Source organism: Myotis yumanensis, unplaced genomic scaffold (genome assembly GCF_028538775.1).
Source record: "Myotis yumanensis isolate MYYU_CA2020_CCGP unplaced genomic scaffold, mMyoYum1.0.hap1 SCAF_10, whole genome shotgun sequence".
NCBI classification, from domain to species: Eukaryota; Metazoa; Chordata; class Mammalia; order Chiroptera; family Vespertilionidae; genus Myotis; species Myotis yumanensis.
The window spans coordinates 44992202-45014147 of record NW_027223761.1 but is presented as its reverse complement, the minus strand read 5'-3'; the positions used below and the strand labels follow the sequence as shown (position 1 = coordinate 45014147).

Genomic DNA, 21946 nt, shown 5'->3' with positions numbered 1-21946 from the left:
ATGCCCTGTATTGGGGGAGCTGGGGAACAGCTCCGTGAGAAGGTCAGATGGCAGCCACAGAAGGAGGCAGCACAGCCCTGGGGCTGAGCACAGGGCTCTCGAGTCAGACCAAGGGGCTGTGGGGCTGTGGGAGCTTGGGCTTCCGTCCCAGCACCCTCCTTTGTAAAACGAGAGGGTGGCTGGCCATGCTCTTGGGACCCCGCACGCTCCAAGGCCCTGTGGTCAGTGACCCCTTCCCCACAGGCCTGTGGTGTGGACTATGAAGTCAAAGCCTTCTGTGCAGAGAACCTGGAGGAGAAGATCCACAAGCGGTGAGGAGGGCGCAGCTTCCGGCGGGGGTGTGGGCTGCCTGCTGGCAGAGGGAGGGAGGCCGGCTGGAGAGTCAGAAGAGATAAGTCACAATACCTGGAAGTGTTGGGAGGGGCCACACATTCCAGCTGTGGGAGCTCTGAGAAGGGCACTCTGGAAGGCCGGCAGGTCATGGAGGGCTTCCTGGAGGAGGTGGCTCCATTGCCCTGGCTCAGGCCTCGGCATTTTTTTTCTTTACACCATTGTACCTGCTTCCTCCATCTCCCTGCCTCTAGTCTCGTCCCCTCCAGATTTTATTTATTTATTTTTTTACTTTGTTTTGGAAAACCCCTGACATCCAGACTGTTTTAAATAGTGAGCTTAGTTATTCCCAGGCCATCCTAGGCCCCATTCCCAATTCTCCTCCTGGGAGGCCACCAGCAGCAGGTGGTGGTGGTGGTGGGTGTCCATGGAGGCGGCTAAGCAAGGGAGGGAAGTGGAGAAAGTGAATGCACCCAGGGGAAAAGGCAGGGGAGGGCAGCTCATGTCTCAGAGAGGGATGTATTCTCCTGGAGAGGCACAACCTGGGCAGACAGAGAGCCCAGGCTGGCAGCCCCAAACAGCTGGCTCTGACTCAGATGCACCCTGCCTGGGACATTTCCTACAGGAGGCGGGCTGACGGCACTGCAACCTCTCAGGGAGTGGGCTGAGTGCGCCACCTGGTGGCTATATGTGTATTGCAGGCATCTCCTGCCTGGGCAGCTTGTGTGTGTGTGTGAGTGTGTGTGTGTGTGTGTGTGTGTGTGTGTGTGTGAGTGTGTGTTGGGGGGAGAAAGGGGAATTTCTTCCTTACTTTTCTGTCCCCAGAGAAAAGGAGGGGGGTTGTGGATTTTTGGATGGAGCCTGATCAGAGCAAGAAAGAGGAGCAGCATTGAGAGCCACTGCCCTCACCTCACCATCAATGGGGCACTTTAAGTCCTGGCCAGAGTTACTACTGATAATGATATAGCAGCTATCATTTATGGAAGATTTATTAAGTGCCGGACAGTATTCACAGTGATGGGCATGCACGAACTAATTTAAGCCTCATAGCTACCCTAAGAGGCTGGTCCTGCTACTGTTACTGTTTTACAGATGAGGAACTGAGACACAGAGGGTAGTTTACTAAGGTCATAGCTAGCAAGGGGAGAGTGAGGACTTTAAGGCTGGCTGTCTGGCTCCAGGGAATGGAGGTGGCTTATCTGAGAAATGGGAAGGCCAGCATACCTAACATGTCATGGAGACTGCCTCACCGAGGCCCCTGTCCTCCCTGTCCTTGTTCCACCCTGAGCCCCAGTCACCTTCATCGAGCCCCATCGTGTCTCTGGGCCTCCTTTCCCGCACTGAGTCTTTCTCCTCTTTCCTGGCCTGCACCCCCTGACAGTCCATGCCCCGTCACTGACCCCGCCCCCTCTTCAAGGCCCCATTTCTTCACAGGGTCCATGTTCCCGGCATATTTTTATTTAATAGATAGTTAGCAGGCATTTGTTAAATGGCAGACACTGTCGCCGGTGCTGAGAATACAGCAGTGAGCGACTTAGACAAACATTTCTGTCTTTAAGGAGCTTACACTATCAGATGACATAAGGGATGCAGGAAGTGCTACCAAGACACAAACCCACATGACGTGCTGCCATGGGGTGGTTCGGCTCCGATGTTGTGGGAGTTCAGACCACGAAAAGATCCAAGTGGGTAGATCCAGGAAGGCTTCCTGGAAGAGGAGGCATTTAGCTGGGCCTTGAAGAAGAAAGCAAACGAGGGCAGAAGCAGTGGAAAGAGGGTATTATAGGTGGGGCCCCAGTGCAAGTGAAGCTTCAGAGAAAGGACTAGATAGAGCATCCAGGATGATAGTGAGGAGGTGGGGGTGGCTGGGACAGATGGAGGAGGGCCAGATGGTGACAAGGCTCCCATGCCAATCTCTGCAGTTTGGACTGAAGTCTAAGGCCGTGGGGAGCGATGGCAGTCTCTTGAGCAGGAGAAGGATGTGAGGATTGCAAGGAAAGGGGATGGAGGCAGGGGACTCTGGTCATCATTCGCTCTGCCTTCTCCACTAGGAATTCTGTGCGCCTGGTTATCAGGAAGGTTCAGTATGCCCCGGAGAGGCCTGGCCCCCAGCCCACAGCCGAGACCACCAGGCAGTTCCTCATGTCGGACAAGCCCCTGCATCTAGAGGCCTCCCTGGATAAGGAGGTAGGCGGCTCAGACTTGGGGGTGGGGGGCGGGGAGGGAAGAGAGCTGGAGCCTCAGATACCAGCTCTTTCATGGCTGCAGGACTCCTCCATAGGAGCTTCTACCCCCAACTCCAGGAGCACAGGGTGCAGGGGGCCTGAGATTTCCACTGGGGGTTTGGGGAAACCTCCTGGGACCTAAGGGCTGGCAGAAGAGGGCATGAGCCTGAAGGGTGTGATTGACTTCAGGAATCAGGGTACCTCCCAAAGGGTCCGGGTCCTGGTCATCTCCCCACACCCCCATCCACCCTTGAGCTGCGACCATCCCTCCTTCTGTCTGAGAACAGCTGAAGGCAAGTTCCTGGGGCAAGATTCACGTTGAGGTCCTTCCCTAAGGATTCAGAGCGGCTCCTCGGGGCTCCCAACCCTTCCCCACCTCATTCCTGCTTCTTCTAGATGCTCCTGTGTCTAAAATTCCAGGCGCCATCACCTAGTCCAGCTCCCCCATTGTCCAGAGGGGTAAGCGGAGGCTTATGCAGCCGGTCCAAGGCCACCGCTCTCGTTCTGATTGTCATTATTTCTGGTGCGAAGCCAGGATTTAGGAAGTGGCTGATGAACTAGGGCCAGTGTCAGAGTGGCCAAGGTCTGGGGAGCCCCAGGAGATGTGTGAGGCCTCTTCTCCCCGCCCCCCCCCCCCCCAGCTCCCCCAGAGCTTTGGTGTCTTCCCATCCAACCCTTCTCCCTTCTTACGCCTCCCAGATCTATTACCACGGAGAACCCATCAGCGTCAATGTCCATGTCACCAACAACACCAACAAGACCGTGAAGAAGATCAAGATCTCGGGTACCCCAGGCCGAGGGCCAGCCCCGGGGGGCGGGCAAGGGGGACTCCTCCCAAGGATAGGGGTAGCGAAGGCTCTCCCCTCCTTAACAGCCTTGTAAATAGCGCCTGGCTGCAGGGGAGCCCAGGGCTGCTCTCAGCCAAAGGGTAAGGCTTCTGAGGCTGCTGGTTGGCCAGGGAATGAGTTTACTGTTTCAGCCGCCTCCTCTCAGGTTCCCTGGGTCCCGGGCAAAGCTGTCCTGAGGGGAATGGAAGGGAATGGGTGTGTTTGGGCTGCCCTTTGGGTGGGGAAGGGGGACGGTCTCCTGTGGAAGCCCCCAGTGGACTCTGGCCATTGCCCGGGGCTGAACATCCCCAACTCAGGGGCGCCTAGGATGCCTGGGAGCTGCACCCCTGGCTCACACCACCTCGTTTCCCTCTCCCTCCCCAGTGCGCCAGTACGCAGACATCTGCCTTTTCAACACAGCCCAGTACAAGTGCCCCGTGGCCATGGAGGAGGCTGAGTGAGTGAGCAGAAGGCCAGGCTTGGACACATGGGGTTGGGTGGGGATTGGGTGGGGATTGGGTGGGGAAGAGAAACCCTGGGTCCACTTACAGGTCCACAGGCCTCTGGCAGAGGGCAGGGCCTCAGACTTCCTCACCACGCCTGGTAGATGAACCTGAACGGCCTCTAAAAAACATTCACTCGATTTAGCTACAAGAAAATGCATGCTGCAGTCAAGGAAAAGACCCACTAGAACTAGAATGACAGCCCAGCCGGTGTGCCTTAGTGGTTGAGCATCCACCTATGAACCAGGAGATCACGGTTCAATTCCCAGTCAGGGCACATGCCTGGGTTGTGGGCTCGATCCCTAGTGTGGGGTGTGCAGGAGGCAGCCAATCAATGATTTTATCTCTTCATTGATGTTTCTATCTCTCTTTCCCTTTCCCTTCCTCTCTGAAGTCAATGAAAAATAAATTAAAAAAACTAGAATAACAAAACAAGAGCTAATGAATATAAGGGAACTGCAGTCATAATTATATTGTACCTGAAACACATATTGAAGGGAGATACTTGTTCTGAGTTTCCTGACAGCCAAAGCAAAGAGGTTAAGGCACTTGGTACACAGTTTTTCTAGTCTGTAAAGGAATAATCCAGCTCACTGGGTAAAAGGTGGGAGGGTAGAGAATAATTATTTTTTTAAAAATCTAGGTTTGAGGAGAGCTATTATGCTGGAGCATGGAACTTTGTTCCAAGCTTGTTAGCAGCTAAGGAAAGAAGAAAAGATCTTAAGTGGAACATTTTTTCCTCAGCTGAAGGAAGTAGATGCTCCTATTAGAAGACACACTGTTTTTCTCTCCTGACCCTGCATGTAGATTTTTGAGTAGTTGCATTTCGTTTAATTTTTCCTGTATGTGTGTGTTTATTTACATGTAATAGCAGTCAGTATGTTTGCAACTACAAAAACATTTTTAAGACGTTACTCTGTGGTCTTGGAGACGTCCCGGCTGGGCTGGGGTTGGCTCTGCGGGGCATTTCTACACCTGCCTCCCTCCTTCCCAGTGACACAGTGGCACCCAGCTCAACCTTCTGCAAGGTCTACACGCTGACCCCCTTCCTGGCCAACAATCGGGAGAAGAGGGGCCTCGCCCTGGACGGGAAGCTCAAGCACGAAGACACGAACCTGGCCTCCAGCACCCTGTGAGGACCCGCCTCCCTAGCTCCAAGCTCTCAAATGTCCCCCCCCCTCCCCCCTCCCCCCCCGCACCCAGGGGGACCACACCCCGCTTGGCCCCACCCGTGCCAGCACCAGGCCTGGGTTAGACTCTTCCCAAGCGTGGTCCAGGGACCATCCTCGGGAGCTTAAACTGCCAGGGAAGCTGTCCCTCTGCTCCCCCCACTATCCAGGAGTGACCCAGAGAGTAGGATGGGTCCTAGACCAAGGCCCCTGAGTGCTGCGCTCTTGCCTGGGGGAGAGCGCCCTGGAGAGGCTCCTGCAAAGGGCCCCAAACCCTAGCCTAGTGCCTTCAGTCTATGGGGTTTGTCCCTGAGGCTGCGAGGGAGGGAGTAGCGCTCTCAGCAAGAGAGGATGAATCAGGAGGGGTTGGGAAGGCTGGAGGGCTGAGGGCAGGTGTGAGGGTGCTCCTCAAAGGCAGGGATTCCAAGGCCCTTGGGTCATTCCCTTCCAAGCTCCCACACCCCCAGGCAGAGCTCGCCTTTCTCACTTTGCTCCGCTTGCTCCAGAAGAAGGACAGGTGGCTCCCCCCCCCCCCCCCCGCCCCCGCCCTGTCTTGACCGCCCAGTGAACCGGCTTCCCTGTGTTGCCTTGCAGGTTGAGGGAAGGCGCCAACAGAGAGATCCTGGGCATCATTGTTTCCTACAAAGTGAAAGTGAAGCTGGTGGTGTCCCGGGGCGGGTGAGTGTTCCTTCCCACCAGGACCCCTGGTGCAGAGGGGAGTGCCCCTGACCCCTGCAGCTGCTGCCCATCCTGCCTGTTCGCTGGACTTTGTAGCTGCATCCCCTGTGAGGGTGAACCACGCTCCAGGGCTTCCTGCTCCCTCTCTTCTTCCTCCCTGCTCCCATTCTCTCTCCCCTGCCCCTGACTTTCTCTTTTTTAACTAGCTCAACTTCTGATTTTATTTAGCATTTCTTATTTTTTTTAAATTTTTTTATTGTTTAAGTTATTACATGTGTCCTTATTCCCATGTTACCCCCTACCCCCCCACTCATGCCCCCCCACATTGTCTGTGTCCACCCCTGACTCTCTCTTGCTTCAGAGGCCTTCAGCCCCTTCCTTGCCCCTCCCATCTATCTCTCCTTCTCCTCCCCCCTCCTCTCCTATCCCCCCACAACCCCATGCTCATGGGCAGGGGGAGGCTTCCCAGAGTCTAGGCTGTGGGTATCCAGGGGGTTCTATGCCTCTCATCCTACCTGAGGGCACAGCACCCACCCCCACTCATGCCCATGCTGATCTGGGGAAATGGCTAAAGGGGCCAAGACTCCGACAGCTGGATTGGGGGTGTCCTGACGTTCCATTTTACAGATGGAGAAACGGAAGCCCAAACAGTTCCCCAAACATGTCCTGCCGTCTCCCCGCCTAAGCTCTGGTCATGGGGGTGGAAGGGGTGGGGTCATGGCCGTGGGCTAGACGTACTCCCCGCCCTGGAGCACAGTCTGGGGCAGGGGGCGCTCAGAAGGAACGACCTCCCCCCGCATGTTGGACCTGCGTGTGGTTATAAACCTAGGTTTCTGACTTGGATTAGAGAGCTGCCACAGGGATATTTTTCTCATTCATGCATTTCTACAAAAGCGAATAACACTAGATATCCGACCCCTTGATTATGAGAATAATGCCTCATGCAGGTGGCAGCGTGTAACACTGACAGCAAATTACAGACCCTCTCAGAACCGCAAACCCAGGTCCCGTGTCCTGTGACTCTTGCAGGACCGGGGCTGACTCGAGCCGCTTCCCGGAGAAATCCTGGGTGAACCCCAAATGCTTCCTTCACTGGAGAGGCCTCCCAGGAGAGGCAACTCTGGTTAATTTTCACATCTCCGCTGCAGACATGGATCCTGGGGCTCAGCGAGGCCTCGTAGGGGGTGTGGCTGAGCCTGACCGCATCTCAGCCCCCGGGGCAGGGCGAGTGCCGTCCGTGTGTCCCCGAAAGAGCAGCCACAGCCACGCAGGGGTGGGTGGGAGTGTGTCCCAGGGTCTTCTCTACGGACGGGCAGCAGAGGTGGTGAATGAACATGCTTTCTGTTTTCTTCCTCTGAACTCTCTCCTGACCACTCCTCCCGCCTCCTCTGACCCACCCAGCCTGTTGGGAGACCTTGCGTCCAGGTAAAGTCCCTCCCTTGGACCTGACTGACCCACCTTTCAGAACGGCAGGGCACGCGGTCGGAAGGAAGGAATCTTCCAGCCGCCGGGCCCAGGCCTGCATTGGGCCTGGAGCCCTCTCCCGGGAGCCCAGGGGGTGCGGTCCTTCCTTTGAAAACCTCACGCTGCCCTTGCATTACGCCCAAGTGACCAGGACCTTTGCAGACGGCAAGGCCGGCTTTACCGCTGTAGGGAGTAGCCCCCAATTAGTCTGAATTATGGGATGCTTTGAGGAAACGCCAGCGTCATGGCTTTCAAACTTCTGCACTCAGGAGAAAGAACTGCTGGCCAAGTGTGGCTAAGGAGAGGCCCTGTGGAGACCTGCTTCTGTAGACAAGACTCCCTGGTCACCAGCTGGGTCCACTTACCTTCCAGAAACGCACACGTCCAAGACGCAGTGGTTTTGCCTCCTTCTGCCACAAGATGGCAGCATTACTCGCCCCAAGAAACCAGTCCATTTTTTGCAGAAGTGAAGTTCAATTCAGTTCAGTTCAATTCAATGCATTTCCGAACCCAGCCTTGTGCCCCGCCTCGTGCTGGGTGCTGAGGTTCCAGAGAGGGGTCATCACACCCCCTGCCTTCGATCACTCAGGGTCAGGTGGGAGGTTAAGGTCCGGAATCTTCCATCTGTGTCCTGTATGGCTTTAGTGAAGGCTGCGGACTCGGTCTTCCACCAGCTTCCATTCCGAGATCTCCCAAGTGCACCTGGAAAAGCAATCTCCTTTGGAAGCAAAAAGAGAGAAAGAGAGTAAAAAAGCCAAATTATTTATTTATTTTAAAAAATATATTTTTATTGATTTCAGAGAGGGAGAGGGAGAGAGAGATAGAAACATCAATGATGAGAGAGAATCATTGATTGGCTGCCTTCTGCACGCCCACACTGGGGATTGAACCTGCAGCCCAGGCATGTGCCCTGACTGGGGATCAACCGTGACCTTCCAGTTCATAGGTTGACGTTCAGCCACTGAGCCATGCCAGCCGGGCATGAGAGCCACATTGTGTCAACGGCCTTATGAAACCTCCATGTTCTTACCGAGGGGAAGTCATGATTTGGACAGGCGCACACTTCGCTGTGTAACCGAGCCTTTTACCTGCACCATCCCCTGGGAGTTCTAGTGGTTCTGGAATGTAGGTGTTGCTGTCCCATTTTCCAGATGAGCTCAGTGAGACTTAAAGGTGTGAAGTGCTGCCAACTGAGTGGTGGGGCTGGCGGAACAGACCTTTCTGGCCGTCTGTCCCCTCTGTCTCCCTGTCCCTTCTCCCTCCGAGCAGGGCCCTGGGCAGCAAGGCCAGTGAGAGGAGGATGTGCCTGGCAGCACTCACAGTTGGCAGGGCCTCCTAGGTGACACCCCCCCCCCCGCCCCCCCGTCCCTCAAGCTGAGAGGAGGAGCCTTAGGCGGTGAGGGCCACCTGAGCACTTTTAGTGGAGCCTCCTGGAGATGTTGAGAGATGGGACAGAGTGAGGGTCAGGGGAGTTCCAACCAGGAAGGTGGGAAGGGCGGGTCGAGATGGCTGTGGTGACGTGAGGTTGGCAGGACCCTTTGCCACCTCTGGAACCACCAGTGACCAAGATGCACACACCGTCCTCAGCCATCCTCTTCCCACCCCTGTGTCCCCGCCCAGCTCGTGGGCATCCAGGGACCCTTCTCAGGGAAGGGGAGGTTTCCATTGCTTTTGGAGCCAGGAGAAGAGGCCTCCCAGTTCAACTTCCAGAGAGACTGAGGCTCAGAGAACCAGGGTCTGAGGCCAGATTTCCCACCTCTCAGCCCAGAGCTACCTCTTCTGACCATGAAACCCTCCCCCGTCCTCAAACTGACAGGGCGTTGAGTCTCACAACCAAAGACTGGGCTCTGGGCTCACCGGGTCTGGGTCTCTGTTTCAGTGACGTGTCCGTGGAACTGCCCTTCACCCTAATGCACCCCAAGCCCAAAGAGGAGCCCCCACATCGGGAAGGTGAGCAGGATCTGTGGGTCACCGGGGTGGGGGTTCTCCATCAGCTGCCATGTTTTCCCATCACCCCACTTCCCTCTGGGTCAGCCTTTAGCCCAGGGTCACCCCTCCTCCCCAGCTCCCCAGGATCTTTTGTGAGGCCCACATTCCTATTTACATTTAACTCCCCAGGAGACAGAGGTCTGGCTCTGCTCTCTCTGTGGGCGGGGGGTGGGGGGGGGGGGGAGACTGGGATAGAGGGGGCCCACTGGCCGTGCTTGGAACCCTCATCTTGCATCCAGATGTAGGAGAAAGGGCTCCATGGATAAGGCGGCCCCTGGACACCATTCCCATAATTTTCCCAAGAGATTCCAGATTGGTCCTACTTCATGAAGACTATTTCAGCCAGAAGAGACATTACATAGTACCAGTATGTACCACAAAGAAAGAAGAATGTTCCCACGATGAGAACATGCAATGCTGTTGATTATAAAAACACCCCAAATTCAGAGATGTGAAAATGTGAGAAAAACGGTTGTTTTAGAGTAGGTGAAAGTGACGCCTGGAGGAAATGAATCTCCGTCACATTGGGAATAAGCCCACAGGAGCAGGGTCCGGAGGCTTTTTCTTCTCCTGGGGCTGCAGGGGGCCTCGGGGACCCGCCCTGAGCCTCTAATCTGCCTCTAGGAAGTTTTGGGGTATTTCTTCCTTCCCCACTCCCTTCTTCCATTATCCTCCTCACCTTAGCTTGGTTGTTCTGGGCGGGGACCTGTGCCCCCCTACCCACTCACACTAACCCATGGGTGCCTGCCCATCCTGTGTTTAGTTCCAGAGAACGAGGCGCCAGTAGATACCAACCTCATAGAACTTGACACAAAGTAAGCCAAATCTTGTCTGCAGATGCCTGGGGAGCAGGAGGTTGGGTGGTGGGTGGGGCAACAGGGTCATTTGCATATATGCTAATTAACCCCTGAGGAGCAGCTGGGCTAACCCCGTCTGCTGAGAGCTACGTCTGCTGCCTCTTGAGCAAGCCGCTTGCCTGCATGTGACTTGAAGGATCCTCCATGCCTGTTCCTCTTCCTCATGCCTCAGTGGGGTTTGTCTTCTTCCCTCATCCTTTGCATGTCCATCAGTCTGTCCACAGCACCTGCTTGGCTCACACAGGGCTGGTTCATGGCCCTGGGCTGGGGCTCTCATGTCCCACCCACGCCCGACCAGTGACATCAGGCTATGAGGTGGGGAAGGTTCTTACTGCTTCTGACTCCTGAGGCCTGATGTGGACTTCCCTGCGGCCAAAGGCCACCGGCTCACCGGACAGTTACCAGAGGGGGAGGACGTGGGCCAACATCAGGAACCACCTCCAGGGCAAACCAGCTTTCTCTTCCAGCTCCAAGTCCGCTCTTCCCTTGTCTCCCAGGAGATATTTGGGATGTGGGATTTCAAGTCACCCCAGGAGAGCACCCCACACCGCTGGCTGGATTCTGGGGGACAGAGGACTCGGATGGGCCTAAGGGGACATGTTTCAGAGTAGAAGGGAGCTCATTGTTCTTGGAAGCAGTGCTTAGTCCTGAAACCCACTCAGGCACCCCCTTCCCCCACCCACCCTTCCTCTGCCCCCCTGTTTAGATTTTCTACCCCCCAAACCCTTCTTCTCCAAGACCCCTCAGGGTAGAATGTGAGCGGGCACTTTCCTGGAGGAAGGGCCGTGGCGGTTTTCTCTCCCAGTAAGTCAAGCCGCTCCTTCCTGTGCAGAAACCGAAATGCTTCCTGAGGGAGTTCTTTGGGGAGTGGGTGGGGTTCCTTGGGCCTGTTCTTGGGGAACCCAGAGTATGCTGCAGACCTGCTGGTGGCCTGGCCTCACAGTGGGAACGAGTGCTTCCTCTGGTCCCAGCCCAGCTACACCCGCCCCCAGCGCCTCAAGAACCGGTCACTTTTCAGCCCGTAGGCGTGAACGGCAAACGTACGCCTTCCTCTGGTGTTTCCACAACTGGCTGGAGGCCAGGTGTGACCAGGTGTGTCAGCCTGGCAGGCCATTCTGCCCAGGGTCAGGCTCAGTGTCTAAATCCCATCGGCATGCTGGCCCTCTGACCCCTCTGAGGACGCCTGCTCTCGCTGCCCTGCAAACACCTCCCCGTTTTCCTTGTCTTTCCCACCAGCGACGACGACATTGTGTTTGAGGACTTTGCCCGGCAGAGACTGAAAGGCATGAAGGACGACAAGGAGGAGGAGGAGGATGGTACTGGCTCGCCACAGCTCAACGACAGATAGACCGGGTCCGGCCCCCGCCGGGCAGCTCCAGGTCCGCCCTCCTGCACTAGGCTGCTTCCTTGTCTTCTTCCTGTTCTGGTGCCCCCTCCCCTTTGTTCTTCCAGTTTCTACCAGGGGCCCAGTGGTCTTCCAGGTTGTGGTGGTGAACCTCTGGCCCCAGGATGGGCCCCGCATCACCACGCCAACAGGGCCGCGTGCACCACCATAACCCTGTCGCTGCAGTCACCTCTCCATCCTCTCCCTGCTGACCCCCAGAAAGGCCACCATGGCTCTGGCCTTGGAATTTCACTTGGGATGGGGAGCAGAGGGGACGATAGGGCACAGGACTTGGAAGGGTGGGGTTGAGGGGTCCAGATGTGTGAGGGAATGCCCACAGTCCCAGGTGGTTAACACAGTCTGGCAGCTACAAGATGCCCATGGTGAAGGCCACGCTTTCTGGCTGGGAGGACAGACTGTGGATAGACGCTCAATGCCTTTCTGCAGTCCTGACCCACTAAACACCTCCCCCTCCTCCCCCTGTCCCTCTGTGTCTGACAGTGACATTAGTGTAGACACCGGGAGTGGACAAGAGCAACTGGACCGACTTCTTACCAGCAGTTAGCTAGTCTAAGGCCAGCTGTCGTCTATTTCAGTATTGTCAGGATATAACCTCCTAGCTACCCTGTATCTTACGTGTGTGTCCTACCTAGAAATATGCACATAGAGAGAGAAAAGGAGGGGTCTTCAGGCAGAGCGAGCCGAAGCTACAGAGATTTCCTGAAGGGTGGCTCTGAGAGATGGGTGCAGGGGCGGAAAGGGGAGAATCTGTCCTGTTTCCTTGCTTTGTGGACCTGTGACTGGCGATGCCATGGGAAGCAAGCCTGGCAGTCTAGAGGGGTCCGGGGACACCGGTGTCCTCCTGCCTCCACCTTGCAGTTCTCCAGGGCTGGGCTGGGCCTGTAGGCTGGGAGGTAGCACCTGTGGCCACCATACCCACAGGCAAAAGGGGTCCTTCCCCAGAAGGGGGCAGGGTCCATCAGGGTGCCCTCACCTAAAAGGGAGGGGCTGCTGCATAGCAAGGAACCTTTTGTTTCCATGGGGAGTTGATGATCCCTCCCCCTGCACGCCCCCCCACTCCCAGTGTCATGGGGACCCATACCCATTGGCTGGTGTGATGGAGACCCGGGGTGTTTCCAGGGCAACAGGACAGGCAAATAATGAGGTAGAAAGTGTTCAAAGGTCTCTGTTGTCTGGCCTTTGCTGCTCACTTACTGTGTGACCTTGGGCAAGTGTCTTTCCCTTTCTGGACCTCAGTTCTTCACCTGGAAAACCATGGGGTTTGACCCATGATCACAAAGGGTCCTCCCAGCTCTGGCCTCCTAAGAATTTGTGAACATTGAAGTTTCTGGTTCAGTGGGTGGAGCCAGAGCCCCTGACCCTGTTCTGGCTATCTCCTCAGGGGACTCATTAGACCCCCGAGGTGGCAGGATCTTGGAGAGCTCCCACTTCCCCACCCCGGGCCTGGGCAGGGCCCTTCCTGGGCCTCTGGAGGGTTGCCTGATGTCAAGGTGTGGCCATAGCTAACATGAGCTGCTCAGCCCTGGGGCCCGATTGTTAAAAAAGAACAGAGCTTGTATTTGCTGAGCCTTGGCGGGGTGGGGGGAGGAAAGCTTGTGATAGGATTTCCAGTAACTCACAGCCCCTGTGAATGCCGATACCTGAGGTTTACCTTAAACCCAAGCAAGTATATTGATTTATGGAGCAAGAGGCTCTCTCCTCAATTCCTGCTTCCTTCTGTTTCTATCCCATACTTGTCTGAAAGGAGACAGCAAAATTTTATGATATAAATTGAATCTCAATCCTTTTCCATCCAGTGCTCTCCAGGGTGGACTGGGCAACCATTTACCACGATGAGATTACCCCGTTCCCATGCTTGGCACTGTACTAGCCCTTCACTTCTGAATCTCATGAAGAGTCAACCCTAGGGACCCCCTCCCCAGGTGAGGACCAAGTCAGCTCAGGGCAGTCACACCTCCCTGGCCAGATCCTGGGTCCTAGCTGCAGGGGCCACAGGCATCGAGCCCCTACCAGAGCTTGCCGGGCTGTGTGCACCTCCCTGGGCAGCTGTAGCGCTGGTGAAATGCTGGAACAACACACCACAAGCCTATGGTCTCCAGCGTCTTCCTCTGGAGTCTTTGGAGCTGGCATAAGACCCTTTAGGACAGCGGTTCTCAACCTGTGGGTCTCGACCCCTTTGGTGGTCGAACGACCCTTTCACAGGGGTCGCCTAAGACCATCGGAAAACACATATATAATTACATATTGTTTTTGTGATTGATCACTATGCTTTAATTATGTTCAATTTGTAACAATGAAATTGGGGGTCACCACAACATGAGGAACTGTATTAAAGGGTTGCGGCATTAGGAAGGTTGAGCACCACTGCTTTAGGATTTGGGATAGTCACTCTCGACACACCGTCCCCTCCATCTCTAACCTGTGCGCACAAAAGACTTGCCACTGGTTTCTTCAGCTTCTACCCCAACATCTCACTGACCCTTTTGTGTTTACCCAGTGTTTACCTGAAATTTCTCCAGCTGCAGGAAGCATCATAGCCCCACCTGGCTTTTCACTCTTTGGGTGCAGGACTGCAGAAGGGCAGTGGTCAAGTTCATTGGAGTTTGTCTTAACCGTCCTTGGCTGATAACTTCATTGCTCTGTCCCGAGCACTGGAGATCCTGTCCTCAGGGAGCTCATGGTCAGGGGAAAGTCATGGGGGAGGAACGGGGCCGTTGTATTCAGAGCTCCATGGCTGCTGCTAGTCCATTTAGTGCCTTGATGTGAATCAGACCTGGTGCCCCTTCCAGGGGGCCTCGGCCCAGGTGAGAATGTACAGTTTTGTGACGGGTGCACAGGCTGGAGTTGAGCCCTACTTGCCCCTGGGCTGGCGCCCACCTGCATAGTCATATGCTGCAGCTCAGGGGACGCTCAGACCAGTGTTTCCTCTGGCCTCGCCCTGAGAGAAGGGCCCACATCATCTCTCCACGCTTCTGGTCGGTTCCACTCCCCCTGCAGCCCAAACATGACCGAGTCCCCTGCAGGCCCCTCTCCATCTGAGTCATGAAACGGGGGGTTGGGGAGCCCCACTAGGCCCAGGCACCAGCCCACAGTGTCCGTTCTTTCTCTGCCCACATTTGGGGCCTGTGCTGACCAGGTAGTGTCACACGGGGACTTCCCAGTAGGCCATGCGGGTGGCATTTAGGTTGCAGTGTAGGCCGGAAGGAAGACCATGGCTCTGAGTGAAAACCCCCAGGCAGAGGGTCCGTAGGACTCAGCGTTCCTGCTCTGAGAAAAGTCAGGCCCAGGGAAACTAAGGACTGAGTTATTTGGTGAGACGCCATGGGCCTCCTCAGCCTCAGAGCCCAGACAGGCGAGAGCGGGCTCACTTGGGGTATTGCTTCAGCTGGGGGGTCGCTGACAAGCTGGTTCCCACAGGGCGCAGTGAAAAGCACGCTGGCCCGCCTGTCCCATGCCTCTCAGTTCCGACCGTCATCAGCCGGCTGCGTAGCCTTGAGCAAGTCACTCCACCTCTTGGGCTCAGTTTCCCTGACTATACAATGGGGCAGCAGTGCCTTCCCCACTGGACTCAAGGAACTGTGAGGTCCAGGTGGGTGGGAGTTAGTAGAGATGAAAGTCAACCCTATGCCAGGTACATTGCAAATGGATGCACTGACCGTGGCCCTGCCACCGCAGGGGCGTGGCCCCAGGTCACACAGGAAGTGGGCTGTGGGGTGGGCCTTCCTCCCACTGGTCATCTCTGGCCCCTTCTCACTGAGGCAGATGTCAACCAGAATGAGCTGTAGCCAGGTCGACTTTGGGACCCAGCTGAGGGGGAAACCGAGGCACTATTCAGGAATTCCATGCCCACATGGTCTCAGCATCAGGACAGAGAGACAAGACATGGATATTGTCAGTGACGGGGACTGGGGCACTGTTGCCCCTCCCCTTGGTGTCACCCGCCTCTTCCATCTCAGACCCCACAGAGGCCAGGAAGCCTTGGCTCTGGTCCCAGGTGATGAGAACCCCTAGCCCCAGGCCCAAATCAGTGCTCCATCGAAGAACCCAGGAGGGAGGCGGAATGGAAATTGCCTGCCCCTTCCCTCAAAGTACAATGTCCCCTCCGGGGTCAAACAGGACGGCCAGTGCTTCTTGATGATACTCGGGAGGTATTTGGGCTCAGGGAATACCCAGGCCTCGGACACCGAGAGCTGCCCCCAGCTGACCTGTCCCCAGTGGTTCCAGCAAAGGCCGGATCTCTCCTGCCAGTGACCGGTGACTGGACATTCTCTCCCTATCCCGGAACAAGGCATTAGGCCCCAGTCTTGAACTCCTATAGGGTCTCATGGACATAGGCCTCTACCTGTTCTGATGTTTTTCTTTTTAAAGTCAACAAGGACCAAAACAGACTCCCTCCACCCTCATGCATAAGCCTACTTTGGGCCTGCAACTCGGCCCAGGCGGTTCCATCACTCTGTCCTCCCTCCGGGACTGAAATGGCCTACCTGTGGGGGCAGGATTTTCACCTCTGATACTCCGCTGCAGGGTCACTGCCCAGTGGCTTCAAAGAGAGGTCTCTTGAAGGGGGAGCATCCTCCCCCCCATCGCTCTCTCCCAACTCTTCACCCTGAAAGGGAAGTCAAAGCACAGGTCCCCAGGACCCAGGATCTGTAGACATGCTGACACAGGGGTTTTCAAACCAGGTGCTGTGGAACCCCTGGTGTTCCACAGAGATTTGCCAGGGGCTGCTAAAGTGGGAAGGGAGGGTGGAGGCGTAGGATAGGTCTCCAGCCCTCCGCCATTCCCACTTCCACCAGAACAACTCTGCTTTTTATCTGACTTGCCTATGGAGGTTTCACCTTCAAATTTTCTTTTGAAGAAAAAAATTCTTCAAACCACCATTCTGAGGTTTGATCTTCGACCAGCAAGCACGGGTTCTATTCTTGCTTTTCATGTTGGAATGGCTCTAGCATCCCAATACAGATTTTGTATTGGAACTTGGGTCACACACCCAGGCCCAAGCATTTGCCTGTTCTCAATCACACACACACACACACACACACACACACACACACACACACACACTTGATGATTTTGTAGCCTCCCCCACCCTGTGGCTGGGGCTTAGGTTTCATTTGGGCCGAGCCTGGAGCTCCGTGAGGGTGGGTCCTGACCCTGATATTGGCCCCTGCAGCTTGGGGGACGGCGGAGCAAGGGAACAGGCCCAGCCCTCACCCCAGTATGATACCCAGCTCTCCTGGCCCAGGCACGTGGGATGACAGAAGGGACAGGGTGATGGGAGGAGAAACTAGAGTCAGGTTCCTCTTTACATACAGCCAGGGAGATGCAAGTCCAGGTTTCCTAAAAGAAATGCTGAGGCAGGACTTGACGGCAAAATCTCTCCTGTGGGAGCAGCATCTGCCCAGAGACTTTTTAGGCAGCAAGTCCCCCTTGAGCAGTTCTAATAGGATCCCACGCCCACATCTGTGAGCAATCGGGTGTGTGGGCCACAGGAGGGTGCCGGAAGGGAGGCTGGTCCCCTCCCTGCAGTCTCCCAAGTCCTCTCCCTGCCAGCCTGTCCCGGTACCCAGGCCCCTCATCAGGGCTGAGGGTGGGCCCTTGGGTGAGACCTAGACCAGCCCCTGGCACAGAATCTGTCTCCCCCTGCCCAGGGCATTCTAGGTGAAAGGGTGAGGCTTAGGGCACTGCCGGCCATGCGGTGCTCCACGTACAGTTGCGTGTGCTCTTGGAACCCGACCTCAGTTTCTCCTTGTGTAACGCGGGGCTGGTGCCAGTCTCTGCCCACCTCAGAGGAATTACAGAAAGACTCATAGGAGGTGTGGGAGGTGGGATCTCATGAGAAGTGGGAGCCTCACAAACTCGGGGTGCGATCTCGGTTTGTGCTGCAGACCAGCAGAGCCCTCAGGGGGACGAGTGCAGGATGCAGGGTCTCACTGGAACATCTGCTCAGTGTTAAGGGCCAGCCACAGACCCCGGGCGGGGGGCAGGGGGGAGGGGCTCTTCCTACTTTCCTACTGAATGGGAGCCAGTGCTCAGCCTGATACAGCGACTGCGTGGGTCCTGGGTGCAGGGAGTGACAGGTGACTGGGACGGGTCCCCAGGTGTGTAGCCCTTCTGTGAATGATTATGTTGTGACACCCTCATTCCTGGGCCACCTGCCAGGTTTATTTGTTGTACCTGTGGCGTTCCTTATTATGTCAGATAAGTTATTAAAGTTCATTCAACTCTATCAGGACAATGAACAAAAGAACCATAAATAGGAGACCATTAAAGATCTTTTGTGACAGGTGCTGGCTGTGCTTTTATTTCTGTCTCATACGCCCCCGGCAGGACCGAGACCAGCAGGCGCTGGCCTGGTGCCCTGAGCTGGTGGGAAAGGCCTGTGGCTGGGCCAGGCGTCTTCTTCCCCTGGCTGTGGCCCCAACTCCAACCTGGTTCCGGCACCCCCTTCTGGAGGCAGCCAGGAAGTTTTCTCCTCCCGCTCTGCCATTTACCAGCCTTAGGGCCCTGGGGAAGTTGCCAAAACTCTGACCCCTCTCAGACACCACACAGTCCCCAAACCCCTGGTTTGCTCCTGGGGTGAAGCCATCCCATCCTCTTTTGGGCACCACCGACCACTCCAGCTGGGGTCTTGCTCAGTCCCAGCCCTGACTCTTGTTCAGTTCCCACCTCCTGCTCTTCGGGGTCTTCGTGAAGTCCCTTCAGTTTCCCACAACTTACCCCGTCGGCCTGTTCCAGAAGGGCCCCTGGGAGGAGTGGGGACACAGGTGCGAAAGATTCTAAACGATCATCTACTGGATTAACACCAAAGGAAGATGCTGATGAATATGAGACCACTTTCCTGGAAAATGGATTATATATGAAAAACGAAATCTTACATTCCTGTAAAACAATGTGCTACTTAGATCAAGGCCTTGCCCTCCGGGTTGGCCAGAAGGTGGTCTGTTTCCCGATGCTCCCGTTCGGCCAGAGAAGGGCAGCTGGGAGACACTGACCTGTGAACCAGGAGACCCGAGCTGGAGTTTTCTTTCTGCCTCCCGCGTGGACTGTATCCGCCCGAGTCCAGATAAACAGAGCCTATGCCGGTATTTCCATAGCAGGCATTTAACAGAAGAAACTGGTTATAAAAGTGTTGCGAGAGTTGAAAAGGTAGAAGGCATGTGAGGCAACCCCGAGACCAGGTAAACGAGAAACCACAACCACTCGTAGGGTGGAAGGATAGGGAGGGGAGGTGGCGTCACGGGGCTGAGGAACCAGGGCAGCGCAGTGGGGACATTGCGGGAAAGGGTATCTGAGGAATCTAGACCCCAAAAACACAGCTATTGCTGCCTGAAGCAGAGAGAGTGGGAGGAATATTCTGGTCTCTCCTCCAGCCCTCCAATGTCATGAGTGTGCCTCCTATTGGTGTGAACTAATTAAAGCTAATTGCCAAGGAATCTTTGGAAATGTAGTTTGTAATGGTCAGTGCCCTGCATGCGGCACAGAGCAGAAGGAGGTCCGGGGATTAGATTGGAGCCCAAATAGGCATATCGCCAGCTCTTTCTTACCCTTCTCATCCAGAAAACAGAAATGATCCCATCGGTCTGGGTATCACAAGTTAGGAGGAGGGCCCCCACCTCTAACCAGGACTCTAAACGTGGGAGAAGTATTTATTTCCTCTCAGCTCTGAGCTTTTCTCCTGCTGTCACTCTCTTCTTGATGCTTTGGGATTTCATTTGTCTAGCTTTTTAAGACTCTAGCAAATCAAAATAAACTGGGTAGGAGTTTCAAATTCTGGGCAAGGCAGAGTAAGTCCACTATAGCTTCTCTCTCCTACTGATTACATAAAACTCTGGACAAAAATACAAAACACTACCTACTGACTGAAAATTAGACAAAAGCAGGAAGGTGGTGTTGAGGAGTCAAAATGTGGAGAAGTAATTTGTGTGGGGTAAATTTCCCTTTCTTTTCCCTTTTCTCTTGTGGATTTGTGCTGAAATTAGAACCACCACCAACAGAAGATGAGATAGACTTAGGGTCTGAACCTAAATTAGTTTATTGCCTCTATAAACAACAACAAAATCAACATTCTATAAAGGATTATAATAGGACTGAGTCTACACAATGTCTAGGATACAATCTAACGTTATTCAACATACAAAGAACCAGAAAAATATGACCACTTCTCAAGGGGAAATAAAATCAACATACGCCAACTCTAAGACGACTTAGATGCTGGAATTATTAGACAAGTTTTTGAAGTTGCTATTAGAACCAATTGATGTGTCTCTCTCACATCGATGTTTCTCTCTGTTTCTACCCCTCCCTTCCATTCTCTCTAAGTATCAATGGAAAAAATATCCTTGGGTGAGGATTAACAACAACAAAAAATGTTTCCTGACAATAACAGAATTAAGTGAACTAGAAACAAATAACAGAAAAGACCTGGAGAATTCACATATGCTGGGAAATTAAGTAACACATTTTTAAATGGGTCAGAGAGAAAATAAGAAAAATTAGAAAGTATTGTGAATTAAGTGAAAATAAAAACACAAATAACTAAATTTATGGGATACAGTTAAATTATTTCAATAGATGCAGAAATGGCATTTGACAAAATTCAATATCCATTCATTTTAAAAACTCCAAATTTTCTTAATCTGATAACAGGCATCTACAAAACACCCACAGCTAACACCATACTTAATGGTGAAAGACCAAATGCTTCTCCTCCAAGGCTAGGATGATGGTTCTCAGCACTCATTTTAACATCCTCCTGATGGTCCTAGCCAGTGCAAAGAGGCAAAAAAAAGATATAAAAGGTCTACGGATTATAAAGGAAGAAATAAAGTGATCTCTATTCACAGACAATGCGACTATATATATATAAAACAGAGCTACTAGAATTAATAAGTGAGTTTATATAGGTTGCAGGATACATGATCAATATACAAAAATAATTATACTTCTGTACAGTAACATCAAACAACTGGAAATTGAAATAAAAAAGATAATGCCAATAAAAAGATACTAGCATCAAAATAGAAATATTTAGGTATAAATATAAAAAAGATGGTCATAATCTCTGTGCACATCTCTAAAGTACAAGATGTTGAGAAAAGAAATCAGAGATGACCTAAGCAAATTGAGACATGTACTATGTTCATGGATTGGAAGATTCAATATTGTTAACATACCAATTCTCTCCAAACTGACTATGAATTCAATGCAATCCAAATCAAGATCTCTACGGGATTTATTTATTTTTTGTAGACATAGACATGCTGATTCTAAAATTTATATGAAAAGCTAAAGAAACTAAACTAGCCAAGCAAATTATATATATATATAGTTGATTTCAGAGAGGAAGGGAGAGGGAGAAAGAGATGGAAACATTAATGATGAGAGAGAATCCTTGATCGGCTGCCTTCTGCACGCCCCCTACTGGGGATAGAGCCCACAACCCAGGCAGGTGCCCTTGACCAGAACCAAACCCCGAACCCTTTAGTTTGCAGGCCGACGCTCTGTCCACTGAGCCAAACTAGCTAGGGCCAAGCAATTTTTAAAAGGAAGAACAAAGTTTGAATTCTTCACTACTTGGTCTCAAGATTTACTATGAAGCTACAGTAATCAATAAAGTATAGTAGTCATGAAAGAACAGACACATACATTGATGAAACTAAATCCAAAATCCAGAAATAGACCTACACATACACTGTCAATTGATTTTCCAAAAAGGCAGTTCAATTGTTGTCTTTTCAATAAATTGTGTTTGGTGAGGAAGAACTGGAATGCTCATGGTGGTGATGCAAAATGGTAAGACACTTTCTTAAAAATTTATTTTTCAATTACAGATGACATATAATATTAGTTTCAGGTATACAACATAATGATTCGACATTTACATACCTTATTAAGTGATAAATCTAGCACCCATCTGGCATCATACATAGTCATCACAATATTGTTGACTATATTTTCTATGCTGTGGTACAGACACTTTGGAAAATAGTTTGGCAGTTTCTTATAAATTTGTACTGTAGACTTGTACACCCAAGCCAATATAAGTTTATTCACCAATACTACCCCAATAAATTCAACAAAAAATTAAAATAAAACATACTATAAGACTTAGTAGTTCCACCCCCACAATAAATGAAAAGTTACATTCCTCAAAAGCCAATACAGCCCTGGCAGGTGTGGCTCAGTTGGTCGGAGTGTCTGTACACCAAAAGATGATGCTCTAACCAACTAAGCCACCCGGCCAGGGTGGAACTGTTCCATATCTTGATTGTCCACATCAACTGTAAGCCAAAAAGAGTGGATTTTGCTCTATGCAAATATGTATCTCAATAAAGTAGCAAAAGGGGAGGGGGCAAAAAGAAACGAAACAATTTATAGCTCCCAAACTGCGAACAGTATTTACTGGGCATGTGCCATTTGCTGGGGATTAGGCTGGGCCTTGAAGACACAAAGATAAATAAGACAATCCCTTCCTTCAAGGAGCTCACAGAGTCACA

At 53.1% G+C, this 21946-nt stretch overlaps 1 protein-coding gene across 5 annotated transcripts in view; it reads left to right on the top strand.

The window, feature by feature from the left end:
- Positions 1-17736, top strand: part of ARRB1 (arrestin beta 1) — a 77697-nt gene extending 59961 nt beyond the window's left edge. For 4 of the 5 annotated variants that reach the window (XM_070425631.1, XM_070425634.1, XM_070425629.1 and 1 more), the window contains exons 7-16: positions 244-311; positions 2382-2517; positions 3255-3339; positions 3767-3839; positions 4880-5017; positions 5649-5732; positions 7134-7157; positions 9076-9146; positions 9949-10000; positions 11279-17736. In XM_070425631.1, coding sequence (XP_070281732.1) covers positions 244-311; positions 2382-2517; positions 3255-3339; positions 3767-3839; positions 4880-5017; positions 5649-5732; positions 7134-7157; positions 9076-9146; positions 9949-10000; positions 11279-11390 — 843 coding nt within the window. In that variant the 3' untranslated portion in view covers positions 11391-17736. The remainder of the gene's footprint in view (positions 1-243; positions 312-2381; positions 2518-3254; positions 3340-3766; positions 3840-4879; positions 5018-5648; positions 5733-7133; positions 7158-9075; positions 9147-9948; positions 10001-11278) is intronic. The other variant, XM_070425630.1, reaches the window with a different exon arrangement.
- Positions 17737-21946: the final 4210 nt, after the last annotated feature.